This window comes from Podarcis bocagei, assembly GCF_964188305.1.
Source record: "Podarcis bocagei genome assembly, chromosome: 7".
Taxonomy (NCBI): domain Eukaryota; kingdom Metazoa; phylum Chordata; class Lepidosauria; order Squamata; family Lacertidae; genus Podarcis; species Podarcis bocagei.
The window spans coordinates 89020440-89047823 of record NC_138132.1 but is presented as its reverse complement, the minus strand read 5'-3'; the positions used below and the strand labels follow the sequence as shown (position 1 = coordinate 89047823).

At 41.9% G+C, this 27384-nt stretch overlaps 1 protein-coding gene across 7 annotated transcripts; it reads right to left on the bottom strand.

Annotated features, from left to right (window-relative positions):
• On the bottom strand, positions 1–26460 carry TIA1 (TIA1 cytotoxic granule associated RNA binding protein). Of its 7 annotated transcripts, none has more exons than XM_081202230.1 (13): positions 26208–26445; positions 15813–15909; positions 15227–15325; positions 14769–14823; positions 14563–14595; positions 13255–13342; positions 8438–8513; positions 6342–6450; positions 5850–5945; positions 5676–5760; positions 4882–5005; positions 3415–3554; positions 1–2949 (listed from the first exon to the last, which is right to left on the bottom strand). In XM_081202230.1, exons 1-13 carry the CDS (start codon positions 26231–26233, stop codon positions 2802–2804), a joined length of 1176 nt encoding a protein of 391 aa, XP_081058356.1. In that variant the 5' UTR covers positions 26234–26445; the 3' UTR covers positions 1–2801. The 7 variants fall into 7 exon arrangements, 6 of the variants coding, with proteins under 6 accessions (XP_081058356.1, XP_081058355.1, XP_081058358.1 ...); XM_081202229.1 differs by having other exon boundaries at positions 3415–3557; positions 26208–26442; XM_081202232.1 differs by lacking the exon at positions 14563–14595 and having other exon boundaries at positions 26208–26446.
• Between the last annotated feature and the right edge of the window lie 924 nt (positions 26461–27384).

Genomic DNA, 27384 nt, shown 5'->3' with positions numbered 1-27384 from the left:
TTAAGGATGAAATACGCAAGCTCACATCTTTTATTAACATCTTAATGGCTTTCAAAAATCACGGCTTCTGGAGTGAAGTTCTTGAACTTCTAAACACAAGTATCAAAATACATTAGTTCAAACGAAGCTTTCAATGTTCATACAGAGACAAAAATGGGCTGCTACTTTTAAAAACAAAATAACCCAAAAACAATACCCCAGGCAGCTTTATCCTCCTTTGTTATCTGTATGGGGCATTACTCTCGTTTACATTTACCGTATTTTAAGAAGACTCCCTTTTAAAACTGAAAGGCTGCTTAAACTAAAAACAAGAAGGAAAAGGGCAATAGTGAGAGAAAGAAATAGGCTCAAATGCTTCACCCACATTTTTTTGTAGGACCACTGGAGAAGTTACAGCAGAAGAGGCTGACACTTGGTAAGCAACTAGTTTTTAATGTGGCTTATGTAGCAGAAGTGACCTCCAGAAAAGTATGAAAAATCCTAGTCAGAAGTAGCTTAGCGGTAACAATTGTATAACTGGAAGGGCCTCGTCCATTCATTTTTCTCAAAGCATTTCTAAGTCTGAGGAACTTTAGAATTTTAAGCCTTTAATTATGCTTAACAAAAACAACCTGAAATTCATGTCTTTCCTGGGTCCCCAAATGGAGAGTAGGGGAAAAGCAACCAGCACTGACATAATACTAAAAGCCTTGTTTGTGTGTTTTTTAACCTAGGTAACAGTATCTCAGACAGTTCTAGTGACAGGAATTTTATTTAAGACAACTAAACCTGGGCAGTTCTATTGCTGAAAATACACACATAGAAATTCCAGTGCGGCACCAAACTCACCTCAAACCTATTCCTGTCCTCTTTTGAAAGAATTGTACAGGCAGAGGTGGTAAAAATAATTTTAAAGATATGTTTATGCAAGTTTAAAAGGCAGCAAGGAGGCAGAAATAAGAGTGGTCTATGAGTTAAAGCTGTCTTTTCAGTATACTTCACCTTTTTAAACATATGGGGGGGCCAGACCCTGCTTTCAGGGTAAAAACTGGTTTTTGATTGTTGTTTTTTACAGCCAGGTTTCACTGAACTCAAGCCATCTGGTTCTGCTTCCTTTACAGAATTCCAGTTGTTAAACAGAGTCAGGGACAAGAGTTTCTCAAGAGTCACCATAAGTTTTCTTTTGTCTTTTCCTCTACCCCCTCCCACTGCAAATTATATTCGTAGCAAACTTTCAAATTTTAGAACACCATTCACACCCAGCAAATCATGGAACACTCCCCAAAGGTGAGGGGTTGAAATCAAGACAAATAGGAATTTAACATCTCCAAAGCCAACACTCTATCATAGGGTCACTTATTTCCATAAAACACATTTGTCATAGGACACTCCATATATCATAAACTCAATAATCCCTTGATACATTGCTCCACTACAACCAATGCAGAATAAAAAGCATACACCTCCATGGGCCCAGACATTAACTGGGATAAATAAATATTACACCTAGGGGTAGCTTTCTTTTTTGCACTCTCTGAAGGCTAAGTCAAGGAGGTAGGATAGCAAGGTTTTTTTTGGCCTCTGAACAATTAAAAATGCTTAATCCAGCTGGTCCTTCAGGCTTAACCGGAGCATTCCTCATACTCCTGGCCTGATCCGCACAATGCTACAAGTTATCAGAGCTCTACCTGTACATGCTAAATCAAGTCAAATTTACTCCACTTGAGTAAGAAGTTGCTAAGACCAATGTATTCTCTACATATTTGAAAAATGAGAGCATGACTGGTGTATTCAAAATCTAATAATGTATTTGATATTCACATGCAAAAAGCCAAAGTTTAGAATCATACTCGTTAAGTCACATAGACCTCTCTGCCTTTTACCCTTTCAAAGAAGGAGACATACAAAAGCTGACCAACTTTTGTGAAAAATATTAATTTGCTAAAATAGTTTACATGGTATAGGATACATGTAAATGTAAAAACTGAGAGATTTAGAAAAGCTGGTTCATTAGAATGTGTCACATTTTTAATAATATCTGAAACTGGGTTGAAGTTCATCGGTGAAGATCTTTGCACAAACCCAACAGGGATTTCCCAGGCACCTTCTCACGTCTAACAACAGGAAGAGTTGGATCCGTTGGAGAGCTCTGAACAACTACTGCTGCCAACCACCACTTCCCACCGCCACCCCCATTTAATAATTTAACAGCTGACAGTAAGGCAAAAATCACTTTTTGAAAAATGTCTAGATACAAAAAAATGTAAACCAATAAGTTATATTTGAAACCCCAGTATAACAAAAGTGAGGAGATGGGACACTTTATACAATAGGCTCTCTTTAGAACAGAATTGTGCACAAGCTGAAGATCACAATAAACCTTCAGAACTCACACAGTTTTGGCGTGTTTTGTTTTTGTACAACTTTTCATATACATTTTCAGTCATACTAGGAATGCAACTAGAACTGCACACTACTTCAGTGGAAAAAAGTTTGATATTGTGCAATATTCTGCCCCAATCTAAAAGTGGCAGAAATCCCTGCATTAGTTGTGTTTCAAACAAGGATCTTAAGAAACACATCTCAAAAGAGGAAAAGAAGGCAAAAGTTGGCAGATATCCAGCATCTAGTATTTCCTGTGTGTGTGATTTAAAAAAAATGTGGACAACATAGTTTCATGATTAAAAATAAATACTGTTTTCTGACTTTTGCACTGACTTGATAGGATAGGTTTTTTTTAAGTAAACAAAGGGTTTTACAATGCTCCATATATAGCCTCAAAGCCACCAGTTGTTTTATTCCAGAGTCTTTCTCTGTTCCTCTCACTGTGTTTCAAAACCTGCCATTCGATATCCAGTTTGACTAGTTAGAACGCTTCCATTTTGCCCCTGGGGTGGGGGCGGCGGCGGTGGGGGCGGGGGCGGCACACCATAATTTGCACCCATCCATGCTGCAGAAGACTGTGTCTGACTGAATGAAAAAGGAAATGAAATAAAGCTTAGAAAGTTTACACAGACATAATGAACTGGAATCAAGACAACAGTGAATGTCAAACCAAATATTTTATCACTTTATCCACCACCACTAGTCCAGGCCCACAAAATTAAACCACACAGGATGCCTTCAGAAATTCATTCCCGCTTTCTGCACCAAATAAACAATGTACAAAATAATTTCCAAGATATATGAAGATAGATTAGTTTGAGTGACCACTGACTTCTATCATTCTACACACATCAATGTGGATCAAAAGGGTCTATATTTTGCTTAGAAAGGACACAGAACTGCAAGTCCAATGGCCTGTTTCAGAATTCAACATAATATGGTCCAGATGAGAAGTTTCAGAATTAAAGCCTTGTTTCATGACTGTGCAGTTATATTCGTTCTGAAAAAGGTTCCTTGGCACAGAGCCTGTACAAAACAGCAAACACTTACTTGAATCCCTGATTCCATGCTTGTCCATACATTCCATACGCAGGGACCTGCCAGCCATTAGGCATGTACTGGCCAATCTGTTGCGCATTTCCATACCACTGACCCCACTGCCCATACGGCGGTGGGTATCCCACTTGATTCTGCTGAAAAAGTTCAAATTAAACAAAGTTAGTACATTGGTACAGGGAAGACACACGAAGGTGGATGGTTTTCAGTTACACTGCCACATGCCCCTTTGCCTTTGGCATCCTAAAGCTCATGTTATCACAAACACAGAAGTGTTTTAGTTCGTACAACAAAGCTCATTCCAAAGACTCGTACGGACTGTATTTCACAACATAAAATGATTAAATCATACCATGTTGGGGAGCTGAAGAATTTGTTATTTGTTCGATATGAAACTCAACTGTAGGAGTCAGTCAGACCAGTGGTACATCAGTGGCACAGCTGCTCTGACATTGGCCTCAGGCAGAACCAGTGTCAGAGGTAACAGAAAATAAATCGGGGATCTTACAGATGCAAAATATGTTCTCTACCATTAATTTCTGGCCCTCTTATGGGAAAACAATTGTAAGAAAGCTAAACAGCTAAATTTTCAGGCAGCGCAGTTAAACTGTGGAACTCGCTCCTGCAGGAGGTAGTGATGGCCATCAATTTGAACAGCTTTAAAAGAGGATTAGACAAATTCATTGAGTAGGTGCCTATCAATGGCCACTCGCCCTGATGGCTATGCTTTGCTTCCTACAGTTCTGAATACCAGTTGCTGGAAACCACAGGAGGGGAAAGGGCTCCTGTGCTCAAATCCTGTTTCCTGGTTTTCCATATGCATCTGGGTGGCCACTTTGAGAAGAGGACGCTGGACTGGATGGGCCACGGACCTGATCTAGCAAGCTCTTATTATGCCATCATAACTTCTGCTGCCCACAAAAATACATTTATAACTCTAGCTTGTGCTTGGGTAACTCTGCAGCACAAGCAGGGGCTTGGACCACAAAAGCTAAATTAGGTAACTGAGGCACCAAGATTCGGCACTCTCCCACTTATTTCTATACAGCATGCCACCTCCACTCCCCATTTTCCAAAAAAACCAAGTTTGTGTCAGTGCTATAGCAACAGTACACACACCTTAGGGTGTGTTGCTAGGTCTGTGGTTAACCCTAGGATTATTTTCCTTAAATCCTCTTAAATTTATACTTTTATTCCAAGAGTTCCACAGCAAAGAGAGCACAATAACTGAAGAAAGATCAACACATTATCTAATGACCTTTTACACCTCCAGCCCCGATCATTTGTGTATGTTTTACAGTTGGATCCCATGTTAAGCAACATGTGGGAAATGATGCATATAAATGAAATGAACAACCAGTAAAGGGATTTGTGGTCTAACTATTTAGAATGAAGAAATCTACCAGAACAGAATTATTTTTGGGGGGAGGGGAAAAAAACCCTTTTTTGGCAGACACTTACCTGTTGGATTGGATTTATCATATCTGGCGTTTCTTTGCCCCAGTAACATTTCACAACATGTCCTTCTATAGTTGTGCCATTGACTGAAACAATTGCATGTGCAGCGCTTTCATGAGAATTGAACCTGTAACCATTTGAGAAAATTAATCAATAATACAAAATCCCATCAAACAACCAAGTAATACAAATCCCTCTCACCAAAAGTCCATCCAACAATTCATTTCAAGGGATAATCTATCCAATATTGCAAGCCCACCGTATGTAGATCCTTCACAATGTATGACATATGCACAAGGCCATGGGGGGCACATCTTCGGGGAGGAAGGGCAGGATATAAATTCAACAGGTAAATAAGTCAAGAAACTTGTGAGGGCTCCAGGGAAAATTGCAGGCCTGATACATTGGGCTGCTCAGTAATCATGGCATAGCAGGAGCAAGGCTTTTCTTTGTGCAAGACAATGCCTTCCAGAAAGAGAATGAAGGTGGCCACCATCAGCCGCCCCTCCATTAAGCTGCTGTATTAGGAGTCAGAATACTGAGAAAAGAACACCTGAGTAGCAGCTGTGATGTCAAAATCAGGTGCAAAACACCCAACAGCCCCAAGACACGCAAATGAAAGTTTTATGTGAATGATTGCAGGTTCCTGTTTCTTAGAAATAATCAACATGAAGGAGAGGACACTGGAAGGAGTACACTTTAAGTCACAGTTTCAAAAAGGGATTGCAATACTTCAAACTGTACACTGTGGCATGGGCTTGCTAAAAAACACACAGGAAAGACAAACAGCATCATACCGTACAAAGGAGTATCCTTTATCTGGGAAGACCCGAATTTCCATTATTTGCCCAAATGGAGAAAATGTCTGGCGCATCAGCTGTTCTGCAAATCAGAAAACAGAAATAAGGATGTCAGGATATGGAGTTAGGGACAAGTTCTGAAGGCTACTAAAAACTCATGAAGTGCCATACCTGTTAGCCCTGAAGTAACACCTCCACAGTACACTGTGCAGTTGCTTGGACTGGACTGATTCACAACATCATCATAGGATAGTTGTTTGGCGTTTGCTGTTTGGGGAAAAAAAGTTTACACAAGTCTCTAATTTGCCCACAAATAAAAAACCCAAACATTTGTAGAAATAATTGGCTGTCCATTCCCCACAACTACCATGGCTTATGTTTTGCAATATATAATTACTGTTTCAATTTACAGCCACATTCTGCCCCAAAGGCTTACAATTCTATGTGGCCAGGGCTCCTGTCCCTGAACAATTTACAATCGAAACCTGCTTGTAAGGTGTTCCACCGAAACAAAATTCTATTCAGAGCATCAAACTCACCACCTAATGGGAGGCAGCACATCAATTAAACATATTGGCTAGCCCTAGACTGTCAGTTCTAAAAGCTTATTCTAGGCTGGAGAGGAAATATCCCCATGTGTGTTTTGGAAGCTAAGATACTCACACTCATATGTACTCTTTGGAGCTGGAGGTTTACGTGTTGCCCAGTTTGTCCTGATTTGTCTTCCACCAAGCCACTGTCCCCCCATCTGCTGAATCGCGTTTTCTGCATCCTACAGAGAAAGCAAAACACTTTCAGAAAGCAGCTCTGTAAGAAAGTAAACTACTAACAATGCTAATTTATAGAAAAATATTTGTTTCAATTACAGAATCACTTTACTACACAAAGGCTGCAAAAGCATCAGATCAACAATTAAATGTGGTCTCTTTAAATTTGCAAAAAAATTAATACAAAAAAACCTCCAAATACAAAGGCAGCTTACAAAAGGCTGTTCTGTGAATAGCCCTTTTGTCCATAAATTTTCTCCAGATGCTCCAAGTACTTCATTATGCAAATGAATGCTAAATGGCAAATGAAAATAGAGACAAAAGGTGCCTCCAACAACCATAAAGTTTTATTCAGTGTGGATCCATTGTAATAAAGTAACCTAAGTCAGTGCCATTTTAATATAAAAAATACCAACTTGCAGGTATAAAAATATGAAGCTCTATCATTCACAGGTAATCAGCTATCAAATTCTGAAAGACTACAGTTAGACTCCAAACCCAAATAGTACTCATTGTGTGAATTTTCCTATTGTGCTCCAAGTACCTGCAGCTCCATGCATGGCCATTTAGGGTCAAATTAAACATGCAGGGCAACTGCGTATATGCTACCCCGATTTAGTCTGATCTCATATATAATGGGGTTAAGTTGGTCTACTCTCAACATAAAAAGGAGCATGGGGGTGTGGAAGCAAAGCTCCCCACTCTCAGTTCCTTTGCCTTACCTTACTACACTTTTAGCAGTTTTCTCTCTGGGCGGCTGGTATCAAAGCAAGGCTCGGGGAGAAACTGCTTATAAGCAGCAGAATATAAGGTGGGGGAAGATTTTACTTTCCTGCTTCCCCACATTTGCGTAAAGAGTACCCCCAACCATGCTTTGTATATGAATGGGTCAAACAATTGTTTTAACATGTGGCAATTCTGCCTCCCCTCGACCAATCTTAGCTGTAAGGAAAAGTGAACTGTTACTACAGTTTTAGTACACTTTAAGCACAGTATGTTAGGGCATGTGTTCCACAAATGGAGAACAAAGGCTGAGGTTTTCTGACTGTAACCTCCTCCCAGAGAGAGATCAAAAGGACAGAGGCACATGCACTGGCTCCTAGATGGAGAAACAAGTGATCTAACTCAGAAACTCACTGCTCTTGAGAAAGTTATGCTGCTGCAAACCATTTAAGACATAGAGAGGTGATAACCACTTTTGTAGATTTTTACCACCACAAGGTGATACGACTGAAAGATATCAATAGCAACTATTTTAGCATTTCAAGTTAATGTGCACTTCCATTCATTAAGCTTCATTCAGTATTATTGGCAGAATATTTTCAATTAGCTCTCTTAAGATAAAAGCAAGATTTAAATTTGTCATATGTATTAAAGATGCACCATTTAATGGAACTACATACAGTACAAAAAAAGAAGTCCTGACAGTGGGAAATGTAGTCTCAGATGTTTTCCCTTTACAAAAATCTTGCTCACAAAATAAAAGTATCTTCAAGATGCTCTTATATTTACTTTAATGTAAATAAAAAACCTATACAATCCAAGAGCAGTTAACAGAAATCATCTAAAGAGATTCTTATTGAGCCATTTCATAGGATGATCTTAAGCTGCCCTGAGTATGCTGATTGTTACACCAGCACATAACTATTTAATACTTGCAGATCATTAGAATTTATCAGTGATTGCAGAAACAAGGGTAAGACTCTGGTACCATCTCCCTCCAAGAATAGATCAACTAGCCCCTAACAGGATTCAGATGCCCAGTAACCCCCATCTGGCATCATCAAACCCAACTCCATCCTCTTTCTTTCCCCATCCAGTCCTCTTTCCTTTCCTTGTGATTCTTATATTTTAGATTGCAAGCCTGAGCACAGGATCTGTATCTTATTCTGAGTTAACTTGCCAAATTAGTTCAGAACTCTAAGAACTCCATGAGAATCTGGCAGTGTTCATTTCTGGAAGAAGGGTTCTAAAGAATCAACATGCACTCACCCATTTATTGAAGAAAGAAACAAAGCCATATCCTTTAGATTTTCCTGTTGCCATGTCCTTAACAACCCGTGCATCCCTAAAAAGCAAAGAGAAGGCCAGTTAAACATAAAGAGAACAGAATCCAAGTGAAAATGTCTCACACGCAGCTCCTTTAATAAAATGAACTTCTTAAATGCACCAGCAATACATAGTCAAAGCAATTCTCCCTTTTACTAATGTTTTATCACAATAGCAAAAAATTAAACTTAATTGTGTAAACATGCAAAATCAATAGCTCTTTAAAACAAGTATTTTACAGTCGTTGGTTCACAGTTCAAAATGCTCTTACATACTGTTAAAAATACTACGCATGGTCAAAGCAGCTATTCAAAGGAATAACTGAGGGCATGTAGCTAACTAGCATATTAGCGAACGGCTCTCTTTAACCATGCAATTTATAAACTTACTATTGGCCAACACATTCTACCTACTTATTAGAAATAGAAAATAGAAAAAATGAAAAAATAGGAATTAAAAGGCATACGTCGCCTGTTAACTGAATTCTTTAATTTTCTCAGGTCAATTCGTTACCCCCTTTTTGGACTTGGGCAGCTGTAAATTTTGAGAAATTGACATTTTCAGAAATGGTTGCATTATGGAAGAAAATAAACACTAACATGTTTTTTCTTTTTTACTATACACTATTAAATAATCTTTTAAAGACTGCATTCGTAATTAACAATCATACAGGACTGATTGAAAACTACAAAGTATATAAAGTAAAAAATTTATAAAAGTAAATAGAAAAACTACAACGTTTGTCCACTGTGAACTGTAGCTTGCAGTTAGCCATGGCAATGCTGTCCATTCTTCAGAGACATTCTGCAAAATAACCAGAGCCCTATTATTTGAGATTGAGTGGAAAAAGACAAAAGACCCAGCTACAATAGCTAAACCCCACTGGTGAAAACTCTGTTTCTATTAGCTATATGCTTCTCAGGCAATTTGTATACATGACTAAACGGTCAATAACATTTTCAAACACACAGGCCTACTCTGCCCTCCCCAACCCACAAGAATCAGGCATTTATTACACACAAACACACACAAACATAGTAAGAAAGTCATGCAGTGTAACTAGTGTCACTATACAGCAATAATGCGAGAGACTGTATGATGCCAGACGGTCATCAAGGGAATTTCAACACACGCTACTATTGCATCCTGTATGAAGAAACGTGATTTAACGAAGGGAGCTAAATAATGCTGAGATCACTGAAAGTCCCAAATAAAATTTACAAATGTCACTCCATGGAAAATAACCTAATTTTAACAATGCACATATGCTTTAAAGAGTTCATTAGTCTAAGTTAAGGCTATGTTACAAATTGCCTGAGAACAGCCACTTTAATCATTACATGGATGGTTCTCTCTGCACATCTTAAGGGGGGGGGGGAGAATCCTCTACCAAGGATAACCAACTCCCATCAGCCCCAATCAGCATGGCCAATGGTCAGGGATGATGGGAGTTGTAGTCCAGAAAAATCTAAAGCGCTACCCATGGCTCTATACTTACCCCTCAACTGTCATTCTTGAAAATGACTCAAGAACTTAAACACATGTCACTATGGGGTTTTTGCATGAAAGTTCATAGTTACAAAGACTTGGAGTAACTGCACATGAAAATTTTTATAAAGGAAACATGACTATTAAGATTACAAACAGAGGGGCATTTATTTGCACTAAAGAAATTATTTTCTCTCAGCTTTAAAAATGAAAAGAAACTTTTGCCTATATTTTGTCTTTTAAACAGCGTGACCATTTGTAACATTTAGAATTGTAAACCAGCTATTCAAAAAACAACTTTGAACACTTACTATTGGAAAACTTTTAAAATGAGGGGTTTTTCACTTTGATCTGTGTCAAGTTTGTTTTCTATAGATTAACTTGATAGGATACAGTTCACAGGCTTAAGGTAATGATCTAAGTGACAAACCACTGTGAATCCATAAAAATACGTCAAGTCCCAGTTATTCCTTTCCCAGCAGCTTCTTCAGAGGTAAGAAAGTGCTCATGAGAGACAGTGTGCCAACACAAAACCATTCTCCCTGATTAGGCTTAGTGCCTAATTCAATCCAGTAAACTTGGCTCACTCATGGCCAACTTATTTTTGGAGGGTTTTGGGGGGGGAGAGTCTGTGTGGCATTTTTTTCAACCCAGTATTAACTCTGCCTTCCCTGTTCCTAGTATACCAGCACACATTAGTTCCACTGTACAAATTAGGCTTAGATCAACAGCAACCAGTCAATGCAGCTGCATCACTAAGCAGGAAGCCAACCAGAAGATCTTAGTGTTTTGCAGACTTATTCCAACAGAAATGTAGTGTAGAATGACATCAAAATACTAGCAGAACTCTTAACTTTAAGAAGGAATCTTGTTAATGCAAGCAAAGTGGATTTTAATTTTATCAAATTAAGCATACCAGAAGCACTCTGATTTCAAAGTCACACAGATGCTTAAGCCAAACTAAAATTCATGGGACTAAAATATTTAGCACTTGCTTTGCTATCACAGCCTTTGCTGTCCTAGGCCTTCACTGGTAAGACTTCTGCAAATACTTTGTGCCACTTTGTGTATCAACAGACAGCTATAACCCAGAGAATTTCAGGTCTTACTTAAATATGGAAGTACATTCTGAGAAGATGCTACACAGAAGTGGGCTGGCCTCATGTGGCCTTTCTGCAGATGAAGTTGCATTTCTTGGGAGCAGGGATTCTAGATCCAGATTCTAGACCCAGCTGCCCCCACCTTTTCTCTCCTATGGTCTGAAGCCCCTACTAGGAGGCAGCAAGTATAACTATTTAATGTAGCCTTAAATAAGATGTCTAGTGTATATGGGTAGGCCACCTTTTAGTACTGAGAGCCACATGTTGAGTTTCATAAAAGGGTCTGTGAAACTGATAACTTTTACAGTTTGTATATCAACTGTATTATTTCCTTGAACAAGGCTGCTATCGTCGATTGCCTTGATTCTACAGTACTCCAAGTTACTATGCTCAAGGACCCTTTAAAGATTTTTGAGCAAAAACTCTTCTTCAAAGAAGGCTAGCAAGAATATCCACTAACCAACGTTTCTTTATATGATTGTCCAGCTTTTCTGATCTTCCCCTGAAGCAATGCTTCTCCTCAAAACATGTCAGCAACCTGAAGTTCCTGCTGTGTTTGGAAACCCCCAAGGCCTACCAGTCTTGCAGCAGTAGTTGCAAGCCCTTCTAGCTGTTGATTACATTGAAACAGACCAGGTGACCATGGCAGCTGTTAGGCTAAGTCAAACCTTAGGGAATCCAGGAATACATTCAGGCTCTTGCCTCCATGTCCCAACACCTCAAACACAGGTATAACCAGGGAACCTCATGGGAGGAGGAACTTTAAGCAAAGAAACTCCATTCCCCCTCCATTTGGCCCAGGCTTGGTAGCACTCCTTAGCTCTTGGTTGTAAGGACAAATCATGTACACAGGTACTAACAACAGGCTTTGGAAGGGTAAGTTACCCTTACACCCCCCTCCCACCCCACTTTTTTGCTAGGATAAGGAACCTTTTTGACCAGCCATATTGAATGTGACTCATATGTACAATAATGCATCTCACAAAGTTGGTTTGAGTGCAAACACACTTGTGCCATAATACATTCATGAGTCTTCTAAGATGCCACAAGGCTCTAAATTGCTTTTGTTTCAAGAGACTTACAATATTACCCCTCTGGAAACTGATACATATGAGGCTACAATCTCATTGTGCTATCAGTTTTGAGATTACCTTCCAACCAGTTCTGAGAGTTGGTTGATATACTTCACAGCAGTAAGCAACACTCGGAAGAATTAGTGACAGATAAGAACAAACGTCCAAGAGATACACTACATCAGGGGTTGCCAATATGGTGCCCTCCAGATATTGGGACTCCAACTTCCACCAGCCCCAGCAGCCAGCATAGCCAATAGGACAGTTGTAGTCCAACAAAATCTGGAGGACACATTATGTATCCCTGCACTACATCTTGCTTCCATTGCATACTAAAACAAGTAATTCATAACATGCTACACTGATCTCCATACAGAAATCTTGTTCTCAAGTTGCTGCAATTATAATTCAATCACTGATGAAGATTTACATCAGATCTATCAGGAAATGCTACCAATGAAGTACTTATAATACAAATATTACCTTGCAACTCAGCCTAATTGGTCACTGCTATCAAACTTCCAAGTCCTAAAACTAAAAGAATGTTTCTCCACGGAAACAATACAGCTGGTTCCCTGGTATGTTACACACACTTTCACATGCCTTCCAAACTAAGACAATGACTGAAACCGAGAAACTATACTGGAGGCCGATTTCTAGTTTATTTTATTTAATAGAGCACCCATTTCACAAAAAGCCAAAATCTTATAGGCCATAACTTCTATGAAATCTGATATTTATTAAAGCTGCTTTTATAAGACTATGCAATGCCTTTTCATTGGTGTAAGTCACCCAGAAATCAGCTTTCCCTTAGAAAACCCCTTCTAGATTATCTAGTAATTGGATAATGAAATGAATCAATACTGTTTTTAAAATTAAGTTGCAAGTCTAAAATACAGAAATATAAATCCAAAGTCTAGAAATTCACATTCAAATAAAGCAAGATGAACTGTTTGATAGCTCTGAATAACTACAAAAAGATACAACTCTTTAGAGAATATAGGTATCCTTAAATATACTGACACTCTTAATCAGCACATTTTCCTTAGCTTTAGCATCAAATTCTTGCCCCCATTATCTTTCATAAGGCATTACTTACGATATTCTTCCAAATGGTGCAAAAGCTGCTTTAATATCTTCAGTTGTAATTTCTGGGCTGAGGTCTCCAACAAAGACATGGAAGTGGTCTTACCAAGAAAAAGAAAAAGAAATGTACAAGTTTGCAGAGAACTCATGGAAATACAGGATAGGTTTGCTTTTTTTAAAAAAAAATAATCTTGTATCAATTTCCACACATCTGGAAACTACATGAGAACTAGAATCTTTTTACCTAACAGATAACAAAATACATTATGGTTTAATATATAACCATGAACAGACATGATAGTACACAATTATAGAAAATTACATATAACTAGAATTTTTCATTAAATTATATCTGTAGTTATTCATAACAGAAGCTATACTTCCATGAGAGCTAAGTCCATTTAGTCCAAAGCCAAAAAGTTATATCACAGCCTTATTTAATAATGCTAGAGTTTAGCCTTAATTATACACAAGTTTAATAATAATGAGCTAAATATATCTACTGGTTCTGTGAGCAGAACAGAGTAGGATTAACACAAACCAGTATGGACAATATAAATTACAAGCAGCTCAATCTTAGTCATATTTGGTGAAGAACAGTCAAAAAGATACCTTGCATTGCAACAGTTTGATGTTAAAGTATTTGACAGTTTTCTGAAAAGCCAACAGTTTTGGTTGCCCAGCCTTTACACCATGTGAATCCATGTGAATTCAAAGTATGTGAAATCCATGAGCAAGTGAACTAAGACTGAAGGCAACAGAACGGAAACAGTAATCCCTTCACAGTTTGTTAGAGCCATTTACATAAGAACTGGTTGATACAAAGATCTCATATCTAAGGACTTTCTTCATACTCACATAAAGCCCATTTTAATTATCATCACCTCTAACTGATTTCAATGCACACATGACACTTTACATCTCCACCTTGGAAAGTCTACTTTAATCCTTCCCCAAAGTTTTAAAGTTCTAAGGCCAGACAAGTAGAGAAGCAACACACTGGGTTGCATAGGAGCAGAAGGGAAAATGATCCAATTGGAATAGCAATTTTGATATACCACAAAGGGGGCTTATGGCCCAGCACAGCCAGCAGCCTTGAAGGAAGCTGGCTATCTCACCCTCACAGAGAGGGAAAGAATTCTTACAGCAATAGCAGCTTAATGGGGTCAAAGGGCTTAAGAGTCAGCAACAGTCCACATCCTGATCCATTGAGAGAGGAGGGAGAAATCTTGTGACAACAGAACAACCCCCCCAAATAGCTTCAGGCGGTTAGTGAATACCCCTGAGAGATTTCATTTTATGTTTAAGAAGATACAATTACCTTGTGAACGCAGTGTGTTGACAACGGTACTACCTGATGACAAAGATTAGATTTGTTCTTAAGTTTATTAACACAAACACATTAAATAATATCTTAGGATAATGATCAAAACAATAGGGCAAATATTTGTATGATGCTTATTGCTTAACATTTAAAACACTTTTGTGCAAATAAAGAGTAATTACTAAGAATTGTAAGGAACTTACTGCTGGTATCTTTCTTCTGGCTGCTGGGGGTTGTTGCCCAGTTCACTTTGACCTCCTACAAATAATATTTGCTAAAATTATATTCAAGGAAGTTATGCTTACATAACCCACAAACCCTCAAAATGTAGTGTGTTTCACAAATGTGATTTATTTTATATTATTTTGCCATATTTAATGCAAAATATGCTCCCACCCTAATGAAGTTGAGTGATATTAGGTATTAAATAACCCTTATTACTTTGCCGAGCTATTTTACTTGCAAAATGCAAAGAATTTCATGATAACTTTTCACTGTACTTGTATTTATCTATATGGTGTTTTTAAAAAATTTAAAGTTCTACTATATACAACAGGATAAAAGTTTACCTTTAGATCTTCTTCTTTTTACAAAAGCGGTTTCATCCACAACCTAAAGCCACACTTCTGCTCCAACTCACCCTTTAGACCTGAGAGCTTACCTTACCCATTATCTTCCGTCCATTCATAGCCGCTAAAGCTGCAGCTGCATGTCGATGCTCATAGAACTCCACAAAACAGTATGGATCATTTCCAGCTGTCTGTGTAACACAGAAAGGAAAGCTATCAGAAACCATTGCTGAGCCATCTCAATGTCTGTGTTGATTTTGTTTTATGATATCGCCCAAGCAAGCAGCATCATTTAAGTCCACAATCCTAGGTACTATTACTATTATTTTGTGTTTAGGATTAGCAGGAAAAGAGAGTTCCACAGCAATAAGTAATATTTTATGCCTAAAGTGTTAAAAAAGTGGATTGAAACTTTAGACCTTGTAAATTATACACTGATTATTTTTAGTGGAAACAGAGTAATTTGAAAACTACTTTTAGCTTACTACTTTTTTCTTAGTTCTTTTACTTGTTAGTTACCCTTCAGTTTAATTTGTTTTACTGAAATTTCTAAAGGGAGGGCAACAACTTGTGAAACTCCTGGGGGAAGAAATCTAAACCTTCTTAGAATCCTCAAAACCACAATTTTTATATTAAAAGATATTTTTTGTGCAGAACATAACCACTGCATTAACTTACATCCATGATCATTTTGCAATTTTTGCATGGTCCAATCTGGCTGAAGAGCTGGAGAATTAGGGCTTCGGTAACATCTCTTGACAAATTCCCCACATACCTGCAAAAATTATCCAAATTTTAGATCCATGGAGGTCTGAGTCTCAAACAATCAAGACCTGTTTGCCCTGAAGGAAGGGAGAAGTGAGGAAGTCTAGGCCATACCACTAGCTCCTGACAGAACTATCAAGGAGAATTGTTGGGGCAGCCCTCACCCATCTTCCCTGGAGCTACCTAAGAAAGACCTGTGTGAGCAACACATAGCCTGAAGGACTCTGTCACACTGAATTTTATTTGTTTTTGTATTTTAAACCACTTTGGATTCCTTGGCAGAAATGTAGTAAGTAAACTAACCATCATAGTCAGACTTCCTTAATAAAAGAAAAGTAACTGTACAGTGGTGACCCGCAAGACGAATGCCTCGCAAGATGGAAAACTCGCTAGACGAAAGAGTTTTCCGTTTTGGAGGTGCTTCGCAAAACGAATTTCCTATGGGCTTGCTTCGCAAGACGACAATGTCTTGCGAGTTCCTGCTGGTTTTTTCCCCTTTCCCCCCCTTTTTCTAAGCCGCAAAGCCGCTTATCAGCTGATCCGATCAGCAGATAAGCCGCTAAAAGCCGCTAAAAGCGCTAATCCGTCAATGGGCTTGCTTCGCAAGACGAAAAAACCGCTAGACGAAGAGAATCACAGAACGGATTCTTTTCGTCTTGCGAGGCACCACTGTACCTTCCAAAGCAAAGCAACTGTACCTTCCAAAACAAAAATAAGCACTCAATCACAAGAACAGGATGCTCAGAAGTTAACAAAAGAGGGAGAAGCAGGCTTGAAAATGTGTGCAGAACACGGGAGGATTTTTTCACTGTTACTAAACCTAAAGGCTGAGAACAGGTGAAACCACAATACAGTATTACTCAAGATATTTGCTGCACAAATTACAAATGCTATAAAAAAGTTTGCAGAGCAGTAGTACAGTGCATTTATAAGAAAACTAAGTAAGGTATTTGTATCCCTTTCTCCATTTATATCCCTCCACAAAATCCTTCCTAAGACTCCAGGTTTACCTGACCACTATCAGCATCAACTGGCCAAATTTAAAATTCAGCACCAAATGCAACCCCATTTTCAGCAGGCATAAATTCAATTCAGGCTTACCAAGGAAGAAGAGAAAAATAGACAGCGCACTTAATAATGTGCACTTGATTCTTCCTTTGAAGTATGAACCATGTGATGTCAGATGACTGACAGTTGTCAACCCCATCAACATGTCAAAAGTGACCTGGGGTGGGTGGGCCAGATCCATCCACCACTGTTTATGCTTAGGTTGCCTCTAGACAACAGGCAATCCTTGTTTTGCATGGGAGTTACGTTCTGCCCCTCCTCCATGCTGCCCTTTTAGTGACATTTTATTTTTATTTTTTTAATAATATTTTTATTGCATTTTTTCCAGATACAACTGAATCAGATATACAAAGAAATAACAGAAAAGAAAAGAGAAAAAGAAAAAGAGAATCATCTTTCCAAAACATTTTTCCATAACCAACTGGACTTCCCCACGTCTCCCTCACCATGCGTTCTTTACAATAAAAATATCAGCAGATTATAAACTTGTTTCATGTATTCTTTTGTTCTTTCAAATAATTATATTTTGGGTTTAAAATACTTATTATCAATTTACTTTAAAAACAAATGTAATATTGTTTTAAACATTAGTCCTTTCATTAATATAACTTAAATTCCCTTTTAGTGACATTTTAGGGTCACTTCTGGGTTTGACCCCAGGCACACATGTGCAATCGCGGGTCAATCAAATGCACATAAATCAACCCTTGCCTGGTTACGTACTTACAGTGGTGCCTCGCAAGACGAAAAGAATCCATTCCGCGAGTCTCTTTGTCTTGAGGTTTTTTCGTCTTGCGAAGCAAGCCCATTAGCGGCTTAGCGCTATTAGCGGATCAGCTGATAAGTGGTTTAGCGGCTTAGCGGATCAGCTGATAAGCGGCTTAGCGGATCAGCTGTTAAGCGGCTTGGGGAAAAGGGGGGGAAGGAAAAAAAACCCGCAGGAACTCGCAAGACATTTTCGTCTTGCGAAGCAAGCCCATAGGAAATTCATTTTGCGACGCACCTCCAAAATGGAAAACCCTTTCGTCTAGCGGGTTTCCCGTCTTGCGAGGCATTCGTCTTGCGGGGCACCACTGTAATTCGTTCTGGAGATCCGTTCTTAACCTGAAGCACCACTTTAGCTAATGGGGCTGCTCCTGCCGCTGCTGCTGCCGTGCCGCTGGCACGTGATTTCTGTTCTCATCCTGAAGCAAAGTTCTTAACCCGAGGTACCATTTCTGGGTTAGTGGAGTCTGTAACCTGAAGCGTATGTAACCTGAAGCGTATGTAACCCGAGGCACTACTGTATATGTATTCAACACATAACTGCCTTTGAAGATGGTTCAGAATTTTCATGTGGTACAAAATGCACTGTCTTAATGGTTAATGGGATCAATACAATTTTCATATCTAAAGCCTATTTTAAAACAGTAGCAGTGGCTACAGAACCAAAATCACAGTATTGATTTTAAGCTTTAATGACCAAGATAGTATGAGTTCTGATTATCTCAGAGGCCACCTTGTCTGTTATGTGCCTAACCTGAATTAAGAACTACCAGTGAGGCTCTGCTAAAACATTCCACCATATGTGGGGGTTACCGGTAGTTTAAGGAGGTCAGAGCCGAAACATCCTCAGGAACTTGGTATGATTTCCATTTTTACTTCTTTATCAAAGGGCAAGTTAAAGCTTTCTCTTTTTCATTCTGCCTTTGCGAGTTGAATTATTAGCCTACACTGCTTTATTATCTGATACACACTTAAGCTGGTGTATAGTATTTTGTTCACCATTTTGATAATTTTGAATTGAAAAACTGCATTAAAATGTTTTAAGAATCAAGGGTGGAAAACCTTTGTTGGACCAAGAGTTGCATTCCATCTTGGCCAACCCTCCCTGGGCCTGCAAGCTGATGGTGGGCGAGACCAAAACAATAATGAGCAGGCCATTGCACCCTCTCACATGCACACACTCCAAGTAAACCCACCAGCACACAGTCTTAATCCCCAAACAATTGTCCAAGGGGATATAATTTTTATGGGGATTTTGGCTAGGCAGAGTTAACCCTTTTCTTACCAGTTACACAATGATTATCTACCTGCATTGCAATTAGGCTTGAAAACAACCTTCCAATGGTACCAACAGAAGGTTGCTTTCAAGCCTAATTGCAGTGTGGATAGGATGGTTAACTCTTTCTTCTGCAGCTGGAACTCAACCCACAGAACAATCTCCAATGCCACAAATAGGCTTTCAAACCTGCCTCCTACTGGCACTAATAGAGCAGCAAGGCAAGTCCCAGCACCATGGAGAGCTCCAAGTGAACATTTTGCTCCAAAAAGAGCTGCAAACCTTCTGGGGAACTTTGAGCCACTGCTTTCAAACCTGCCTCACCTCCTGGCAACCCAGTGTCTCCTGAAGGGCCAACCCTCTGGCAATTCTCCTGTGCTCCTGTCTCCCACCTACTGCATCACTGGAATGGTGAGGTACTATGTGAGTAGCTTAGGTCCTCAGGCCCAGGGGGAGATTCCTGTGAAAGTCCTCTATGGAAGCTGGTGCTGTGGGAGCTGGGTCAGTTGGCTCCTCCCTGCCAGCCTCAGTGCTCCCCTGATCTCCAACATCAGGCTCATAGTCTGGACTGGCTCATGAGCTAGACTCTGTAGCCTCCACTTGGCATCCTGATCACAACACACTTGAACTTACCGTATTTTTCACACCATAGGACGCACCGGACAATAGGACGCACTTTGTTTTAGAGGGGGGAGAACAAGAAAAAAAATTCTCCCCCTCTCTGCCCAGCGCCTCTTCAGTGAAGCGGCAGGAGGCGCTGCACAGAGAGGGGGAGAACTTTCCTCCTCTTGTTTTCCCGCTCTAAAACAAGGTGCCGTTTAAGGTGCATTCAGGCAGCTACCTTGGAAGCCTGGAGAGCGAGGGGGTCGGTGTGCACTGACCCCTCTCGCTCTCCAGGCTTCAGGTTCCTTTCGACCTGCTCTTTGGGGCGGGGGAAGCCCACCACCAGCCCCAAAGAGCAGGTCAGGGAGCAGTGGAAAGGCGCAGCGGAGAGGCTCCTGCCATAGCCCCGCGTCACCTCTCCAGCCAGGAGAGGGCTATGGCTTCTTTAGCCCCACGCGCGCTCTCCCGGCTGGGGAGGTGACGCGTGGCTATAGAGGCTCCTGCCATAGCCGCGCGTCACCTCTCCACACAGGAGAGGGTCGCGGGGCTATGACTTCTTTAGCCCCGCGCGCGCTCTCCCGGCTGGAGAGGTGACGCGCGGCTATGGCAGGAGCCTCTATAGCCGCGCGTCACCTCTGCAGCCGGGAGAGGGTCGCAGGGGGCTGCTTTAGCCCCCCGCGCGCGCTCTCCCGGCTGGAGAGGTGACACGGGGCTGTAGAGGTTCCTGCCATAGCCGCGCGTCACCTCTCCAGCCGGGAGAGTGTCGCGGGGCTATGGCGTCTTCGCTCCATAGGACGCACACACATTTCCCCTTCATTTTTGAAGGGGAAAAAGTGCGTCCTATAGAGCGAAAAATACGGTACATACTCTTCTCTCAAATGCCTTAATTTGTACTTTCCCTGAAGTGGGATTCACAATTAATCAACTATTTGAAGGCCAATACTTGTCATATAACCTAAACTTTGTTCCAGTGTTGAATGTTTAAGAAAAATAAAAGCAGTTTATCCCCCCCCCCCCCAGTTCAAAACAGATGTCTTGCTTTTTAAAATGATTACAGTGGTACCTCGCAAGACGAACGCCTCGCAAGACGAATTTCCCTATGGGCTTGCTTCGCAAGACGACAGCCCATAAGGAAATATCCGGGACAGCGGGGAAGCGCAGCGCGTCTTCCCCACTGTCCTCGGACCTCCTCCGAAGCCGGGCGGTGGGGCAGGAACGCCTCCTCCCGCCGCCGCCGGGCTTCGGAACGATGCTCCGAAGCCGGGCGGTGGGGCGGGAACACCTGCCCCCGCCGCCCGGCTTTGGAACGCTGCTCCGAAGCCAGGCGGCGGGGCGGGAACACCTTCTGAAGGCGGGCGGGGGGCGAAAGTCTTTGTCCCCCCTGCCTGCCTTCCCAGGGGCTTTTAAATCGCCCCGGACAGCGGAGAAGTCCTCCGCTGTCCCGGGGCGAAATTAAAATGCCGCCCGCCAGCATTTTAAGATCGCCCGGACAGCGGAGAAGTCCTCCGCTGTCCCGGGGTTTTTTAAAATGCTGGGGGTGGGAAGAAAAGCCCTTGTCCCCCCCCCCCAGCCTTCAGAAGAGGTCCGGGGACAGACTGTCCCCGGACCTGGTCTGAAGGCGGTTTCCCTAGGAACGCATTAATTGATTTTCAATGCATTCCTATGGGAAACCGTGCATCGCAAGACGAAAAACTCACAAGACGAAGAGACTTGCGGAACGAATTAATTTCGTCTTGCGAGGCACCACTGTAGGTTAATATTAAATAATCTGGATATAAGCATGTCAGTCATACAATTACTCTCTTAACCAAATCACCAAATATATTAAGTTAAATGAGGCTTTTTAATATAGAGAATCAATATGATCAATCCTAAAATTTAATTATTTATACCTACTAACATAGGCATTTCATTTTCGCCTCATGAAAATAAACTGCTTTAGTCTCTCTAGTAACTACCAGGCCTTCGTTGGACCTAGGCATTTAACTTTTGTTGCTACAGAGTGCAGCAGAAAGAAGCGTCACTGGAAAGAAGAAAAGACAAAAATGTCCAATGCAATGGTTCCTGCATTTCCTCACAACATGCTAGTCATAAGAAAGACATTGTTATGAACCTATTTTCAATACACCCCCCAAAGGTAAAAAAGAGAAAAGTGCATAAAATGTGTAAAAAAAGTAAGGTAAAGGACCACTGAACAGTTAAGTCCAGTCAAAGACGACTATGGGGCGCAGCATTCATCTCACTATGCAGGCCAAGGGAGCCACTGTTTGTCCACAGACAGCTTTCCAGGTCATGCAGCCATCATGACTAAACCACTTCTGGTGCAATGGGACAATCCGATGGAAGCCAGAGCGCACGGAAATGCCATTTACCTTCCCGCCACAGCAGTTCCTATTTATCTACTTGCACTGGTATGCTTTCGAACTGCTAGGTTGGCTGAAGCTGGGACAGAGCAATGGGAGCTCACCCCGTGGTGCGGATTCGAACCACCGACCTTCTGATCGGCTAGCCCTAGGCTCTGTGTTTTAACCTACAGCGCCATCCGCGTCCCATTCTCCTCCAGCTGAAGCTTGGCCGAAACTGAGTCATGCAACAGGACAATGATCCCAAGCACACCAGCAACTCTACAATAGAATGGCTGAAAAAGAAAATAATCAAGGTGTTGAAATGGCCCAGTCAAAAGTCCAAACCTCAACCCAATTGAAATGCTGTGGCGGGACCTTAAGAGAGCTGTGCATTGACAAATGCCAGCAAACCTCAATGATCTGAAGCAACGTTATAAAGAAGAGTGGGCCAAAATTCCTCCACAATGATGAGAGACTGATGAAGTAATACAGAAAACAATTACTTAAAGTTATTGCTGCTAAAGTTGGTTCTACAATCATAGGGTATTCACACATGGCTTCTCCATTTCAGCTTTATTTTTGTTAAATAAATCATTACATGGTTTAATATGTCATGTTTTGTTCATCTGAGGTTGTATTTACCTAATTTTAAGATCTGCTAAGGAACAAATGATTATGTCCTGGTATGGAGGGTGAACTTTCTTTTTCCCATGTTGGTAGCCTGAGGAAGTACCATCCACCTTGGGCCTGCCTATAAAAAGAAAGTCTTCTAAAGTGAGAGACTAGGGCAATGTCCACTGTTTCCAAGAACTCTTCTGGTTATGAGATTTTTGTGGGTGAACTAAGAGTTTGTTTTGGACCCTGGGTGAGAACTCAAGAGGCTGTTAGGGAGGATGTCAGAAGGAAAATGAAATGATATTGATATATATTAGTAACTTTGTATTAATGTGATATTTTTATACGTAACTATTCTTGTAATATTATAAAGTTGTCACTTCAGTTTTCTGTACAATGCTTTAATATGTTTTTAATATATTAAGCGGTCCAGATACTGTGCAAGCAAGCAAGCAAGCAAGCAAGCAAGCAAACAAACAAACAAACGGTCCAAAGGGCTGAGGAAGGCAATAGTGCTGCAAAACAGAAAATGGTGATGGTGGAGAAGAGTGCTGATATAGTACAGAGGTTAAAAGGCAATAAACAAGCCACTAGTAGTTCAGCCACAACCCTTATCCGCAACATGAAGGTAATACAGATCTCATTTACAGAGTTAGTCTCTAGGGATTATTCATGTTATTTAGAAAATATAAATATGTCCCTTTAGTATTTATTGCCAGAGTGGCTGACAAATTATAATAATAGAATAAGCTACCAAAACAAACAGCAGACAGCGTAATAAAATAGTTGGTTAACAGAATTAGCAAAATTCATATGGTATTTCATAACACCAAATAAAAATATAAAAGGTCCTGACACTCCGGGGACAGTGCACCAATAACGGTGCAGAACTGAAAAGCCCCCCCCCCCTCTATGGCCATGACCCGCCTCACCCTCAAAAGGTGGGAGCACCCAGAAAAAATCCATTAAATTAATAAACAAGCAGTAGGGGACACTTCCCTGCCATTCCATTGGGGAAGCCCTAGTTAATAATTGATCAGCTACATTTTGGACTACAGAAACACCTTCCATTGGTGGTTGAATACTGCTAGAGAGAGGGAGAGATGAAAGATGAGGGTCTGCTCTACTTATGCAGTGAAATGAGGCCTCTGCCACTCAGAGCTACAAGTGGATAACACTGTATCATTTTTGAATGCTGCTGCATATTTTGTTTTTAAACTGCAAGTAAAAAATCAATTACTGTACCCAAACCTAACTATAGGCAACAAATTTAACCTGACATTCTTCCTCCATTTACTCCTGCCTTCCATCCCCTTCATCCACTGGCTCTCTATCAGAAAATATAGTCTGTTTACTAGTGTAGTAGCCATAGGAGATCAAAAAGTGCAAGTAGGTGAATGGAATTCCATGCAAATAAGGAGTGGGCTAGCAAGGAAGAGATGGAGAGCCCTGTCATAGGAACACAGGCTAGCACCTTATAGTCAGACCACTGGTTCACTTAGCTCAGTACTGTCTACACCACAGGTCTTCAACTGGTGTGTCAGGACCCTAGTGGTTTATGGCCTAATTCAAGATGGGTCACAACAGTAGCACTGCCACCCTGCAAATATATTGGAAAAGATTAAGAAATTGGTCCCAAAAGGCATGTTTGAGATAAAAGTGGGTCCTGGGTCTTAAAAGTTTGAGGATACCTGGCCAATACTGACTGGCAGTTGCTTTCTAGGGTTTCAGATGCTCCTCCTCTGTGCCCACTATAGAAACCAAGCAGGCTATCAAAAGGAAAACCTCCTCCAATGTATTCAGCACAGAAATGAAGCTGTCCATGGGGTTATGAGGGGTTTTTTTTTGGGGGGGTAGGTTGCACGCCCCACTAAAGATGGGTCCTTAAGGGAACAAAGGGAATGGCTCTGTGCCAGAGGGGAAATGGGGGGGGGGGGCCTACCTCCCTCAACTGTCTCTTTCTTAGAAAGACAAAAGGCCAGAGTTGAGAGTGGAGTTATGTGAGCTTAGAAACTGGATGCAAAAGCTGTAAACTGGAAAGGCAGAGAGAGCCATGTCTAATTTCTACCCGTAGGCTGTGGCTATGGGAGAAGCAGGACTTTCTTGGGATGTTAATGCCAAGAACCCCTCCATCATAGGCTCAGGTTGTATATTTGCGTAAATAAACCACAAAGCATAAAGATGCCACTGTCTCTGCTGTTCCTCACTCCAAAAGGAAACACAAACTCTGAATAAGCATCTGGAACCCCTAGAATCTCACACCACTCACGAGATTGGAGAGGTATGCAACAAAACTTTATCTGCAAACCCTCAGGCAGGCCTATGAGACATTCTAGTCACTTCTTTAAGTTCCCTGGGGACCAGAGACTTGTAATCCTGCCTATGGAGCATAGCATACGGTGCTACAGAGATAATAACCAGTGCAAGGATTCTAGCTATGCACACACTCGTTGTACTGCTATCAGCTGTTCTGTTTTTCACAAGGAAATGTTTTTTTCAAATCTGAAATGGAGACTAGATTCTATCCTAGAACCAGGAGATGTAGGTTCCAATCCACACACTCCATCAAGCTTCACTGGGCGATCTTCAGCCAGTCACACTACATGCACCCCAGGCTCTCTCTCTCTGAGCCCAGCCAACCTTACAGGGTTGTTGTGGACAAAATGAGTGTGCTGTGTGGGGGTGGGAGGACCATATCTGCTGCCCTGAGATCCTTTCAAGAACAGCAGAATAAAATACTGTATCTATACTAACAGTCATTAACATAAAAGAGCCTGCTGGATCAGGCCAAAGTGGGCCCATCCAGTCCAGCAGCTTGTTCTCACAGTTGCTAACCGGATGCCTCTTTCGGGAAACCCACAAGCAGGATTCAAGCAAAAAAGCAACTCTCCCTTCCTGTGGTTTCCAGCAATGGGTATTCAGAAGCACTGCTGCCTCCAACTGGGGAGGCAGAGCATGGGCTGGTTAATAGCCATCTATTGCCATCACCTCCCAGAATTTGTCCCCCTCTTTTAAAGCCATTTAGGTTGGTGGCCCTCAGTGCCTCCTGCGGGAACGAGTTCCGTAGTGCCAACATTAGGCTTCACTGGCTGTACATGAGCTCTCCGTGTTGAGAGAGGGGGGAAACCTCCCTCGGTCCGCTTTCTCCACGCCACGCTTCTTTCCTTCTCCTTTCCGCCACAAAGCTTAAAAGGCTCAAACGCTGCAACCTTTCTGGGGGGGGGGTGGTGTCGCTCCACCCTCTTGATCATTTTGGTTGCCCTTTTCCATCCTTTCTCGAGTTGAGGCGAGCAGAACTGTGCGCCAGAGTCCAACTGCGTTCGCCCCATAAGATCCATCTAACAGTATTTGTGGTACTAGCGATTTTCAACACAGAAGCTCGCCCCGCTGCCTGAGAGGAGAAAAGGCCAAGGCCACCCCCCCCCCAAAAATAGTAATTCAAGAGGGGCGAATGCTTCCCCCTTCGCCTCCCCCCGCCCCGGCTTTTATGGGGAGCCGAGGGGTTTTATTCGCCCGCACAAAAGGAGAGAGAGAGGCAGCGGGGGAGGGGAAGGCGGGAGGGAGGGGGCGCAACGTGGCTCGACCCCTCCCCCTCACAATAGGCCTCCTCACAGCCTCCCTGCCGGCCCAACTCACAGCGTCTTGGGCATTTCGTCCTCCATGGCGGCGGCGGTTCCTCTCCCTCCTCAGCCCTCCAGCCAGGCCTGGTCACAACCGCGCCCGGCTCGCCGCAGGCCAAATCCGCGCGCGGGTGCGGCGGGGGTGCGGGGCGGGAGGCCTCCGGGGAGCCCCGACGACGGCGCGGCGGACAACAAATCCGCCGCTGGCCTCTCAAGATGGCGCTGGTGGGCAAAGAGAGGGCCCGGGCCGGCCGACGGAAAGGACCGTCGGCGCATGCGCCGCAAGAAGGCAATCGAAGCGCCGCCGACAAACGCGCACGCGCGCTGGCGCCTCCTCGCCAACCGCGGCCGCTCTCTCGCGCCCGACGTAATCCTCCGCCGGCCTCTTTGCAGCTTCTTCTCCTTTCTCTTGCTTACTCTCGCGAGATTTCTAAGCCAGTCCGTGCGTGTTAGGTACGGTTTAAATCTTAGGAAAGCTTAACCCTCAGCACCCCGCGCGCAAATCCGGCTTCACGTCTCCTATACAAATAAAAAGAAATGCGACTCCGCCCGGCCCGCCAAACTAGTGGTATACTAAATAATAATATTGCTTTGACTAGTTGTGGTGGTTGCTTGTTTTTGTGTTTTTTTACACAAAATACTTTTGCGCCGCCCGGGAATCGAACCCGGGTCGCAAGAATGGGAATCTTGCATGATACCACTACACCAGCGGCGCTGACGAGAAGACGCGTGGGAAATAGATGTTAGGAAGCAAATCATTTAACAACAAATCACAGGTATGCAGAGGAACGGTGAAGGACACTAGCCACTCTCTTGCCAATACTAACCCTTCTGAGCATGAGGCTGCGTCTGAATAGTGCGTTCAGTTGTACCTGGGAATAAACCCCGCTGAATTAAATGGGACTGACTTCAGAGCAGACATCTGCAATCCCACATTTGGAGTAAGATCCAGGGGGGTCTCACCCCCCAAAATGAGGAAACAGTATCTGGTTCTTTGATTATTTGCAAAATGCATACAGTACTTTTTATGCAAATCCAGTGGCAGAAGCTCTCTGTGCAGCTTCCACTGACAATCAAAACAAAGGAATGCAAAGCAAGGTAAAAGACTATGAAATTAAGACCAGCATAAAATCCAATACTGTACACTTTTCAAAAACAGCATGAGACGAGCACAGAAAATTAAACTAGTACAA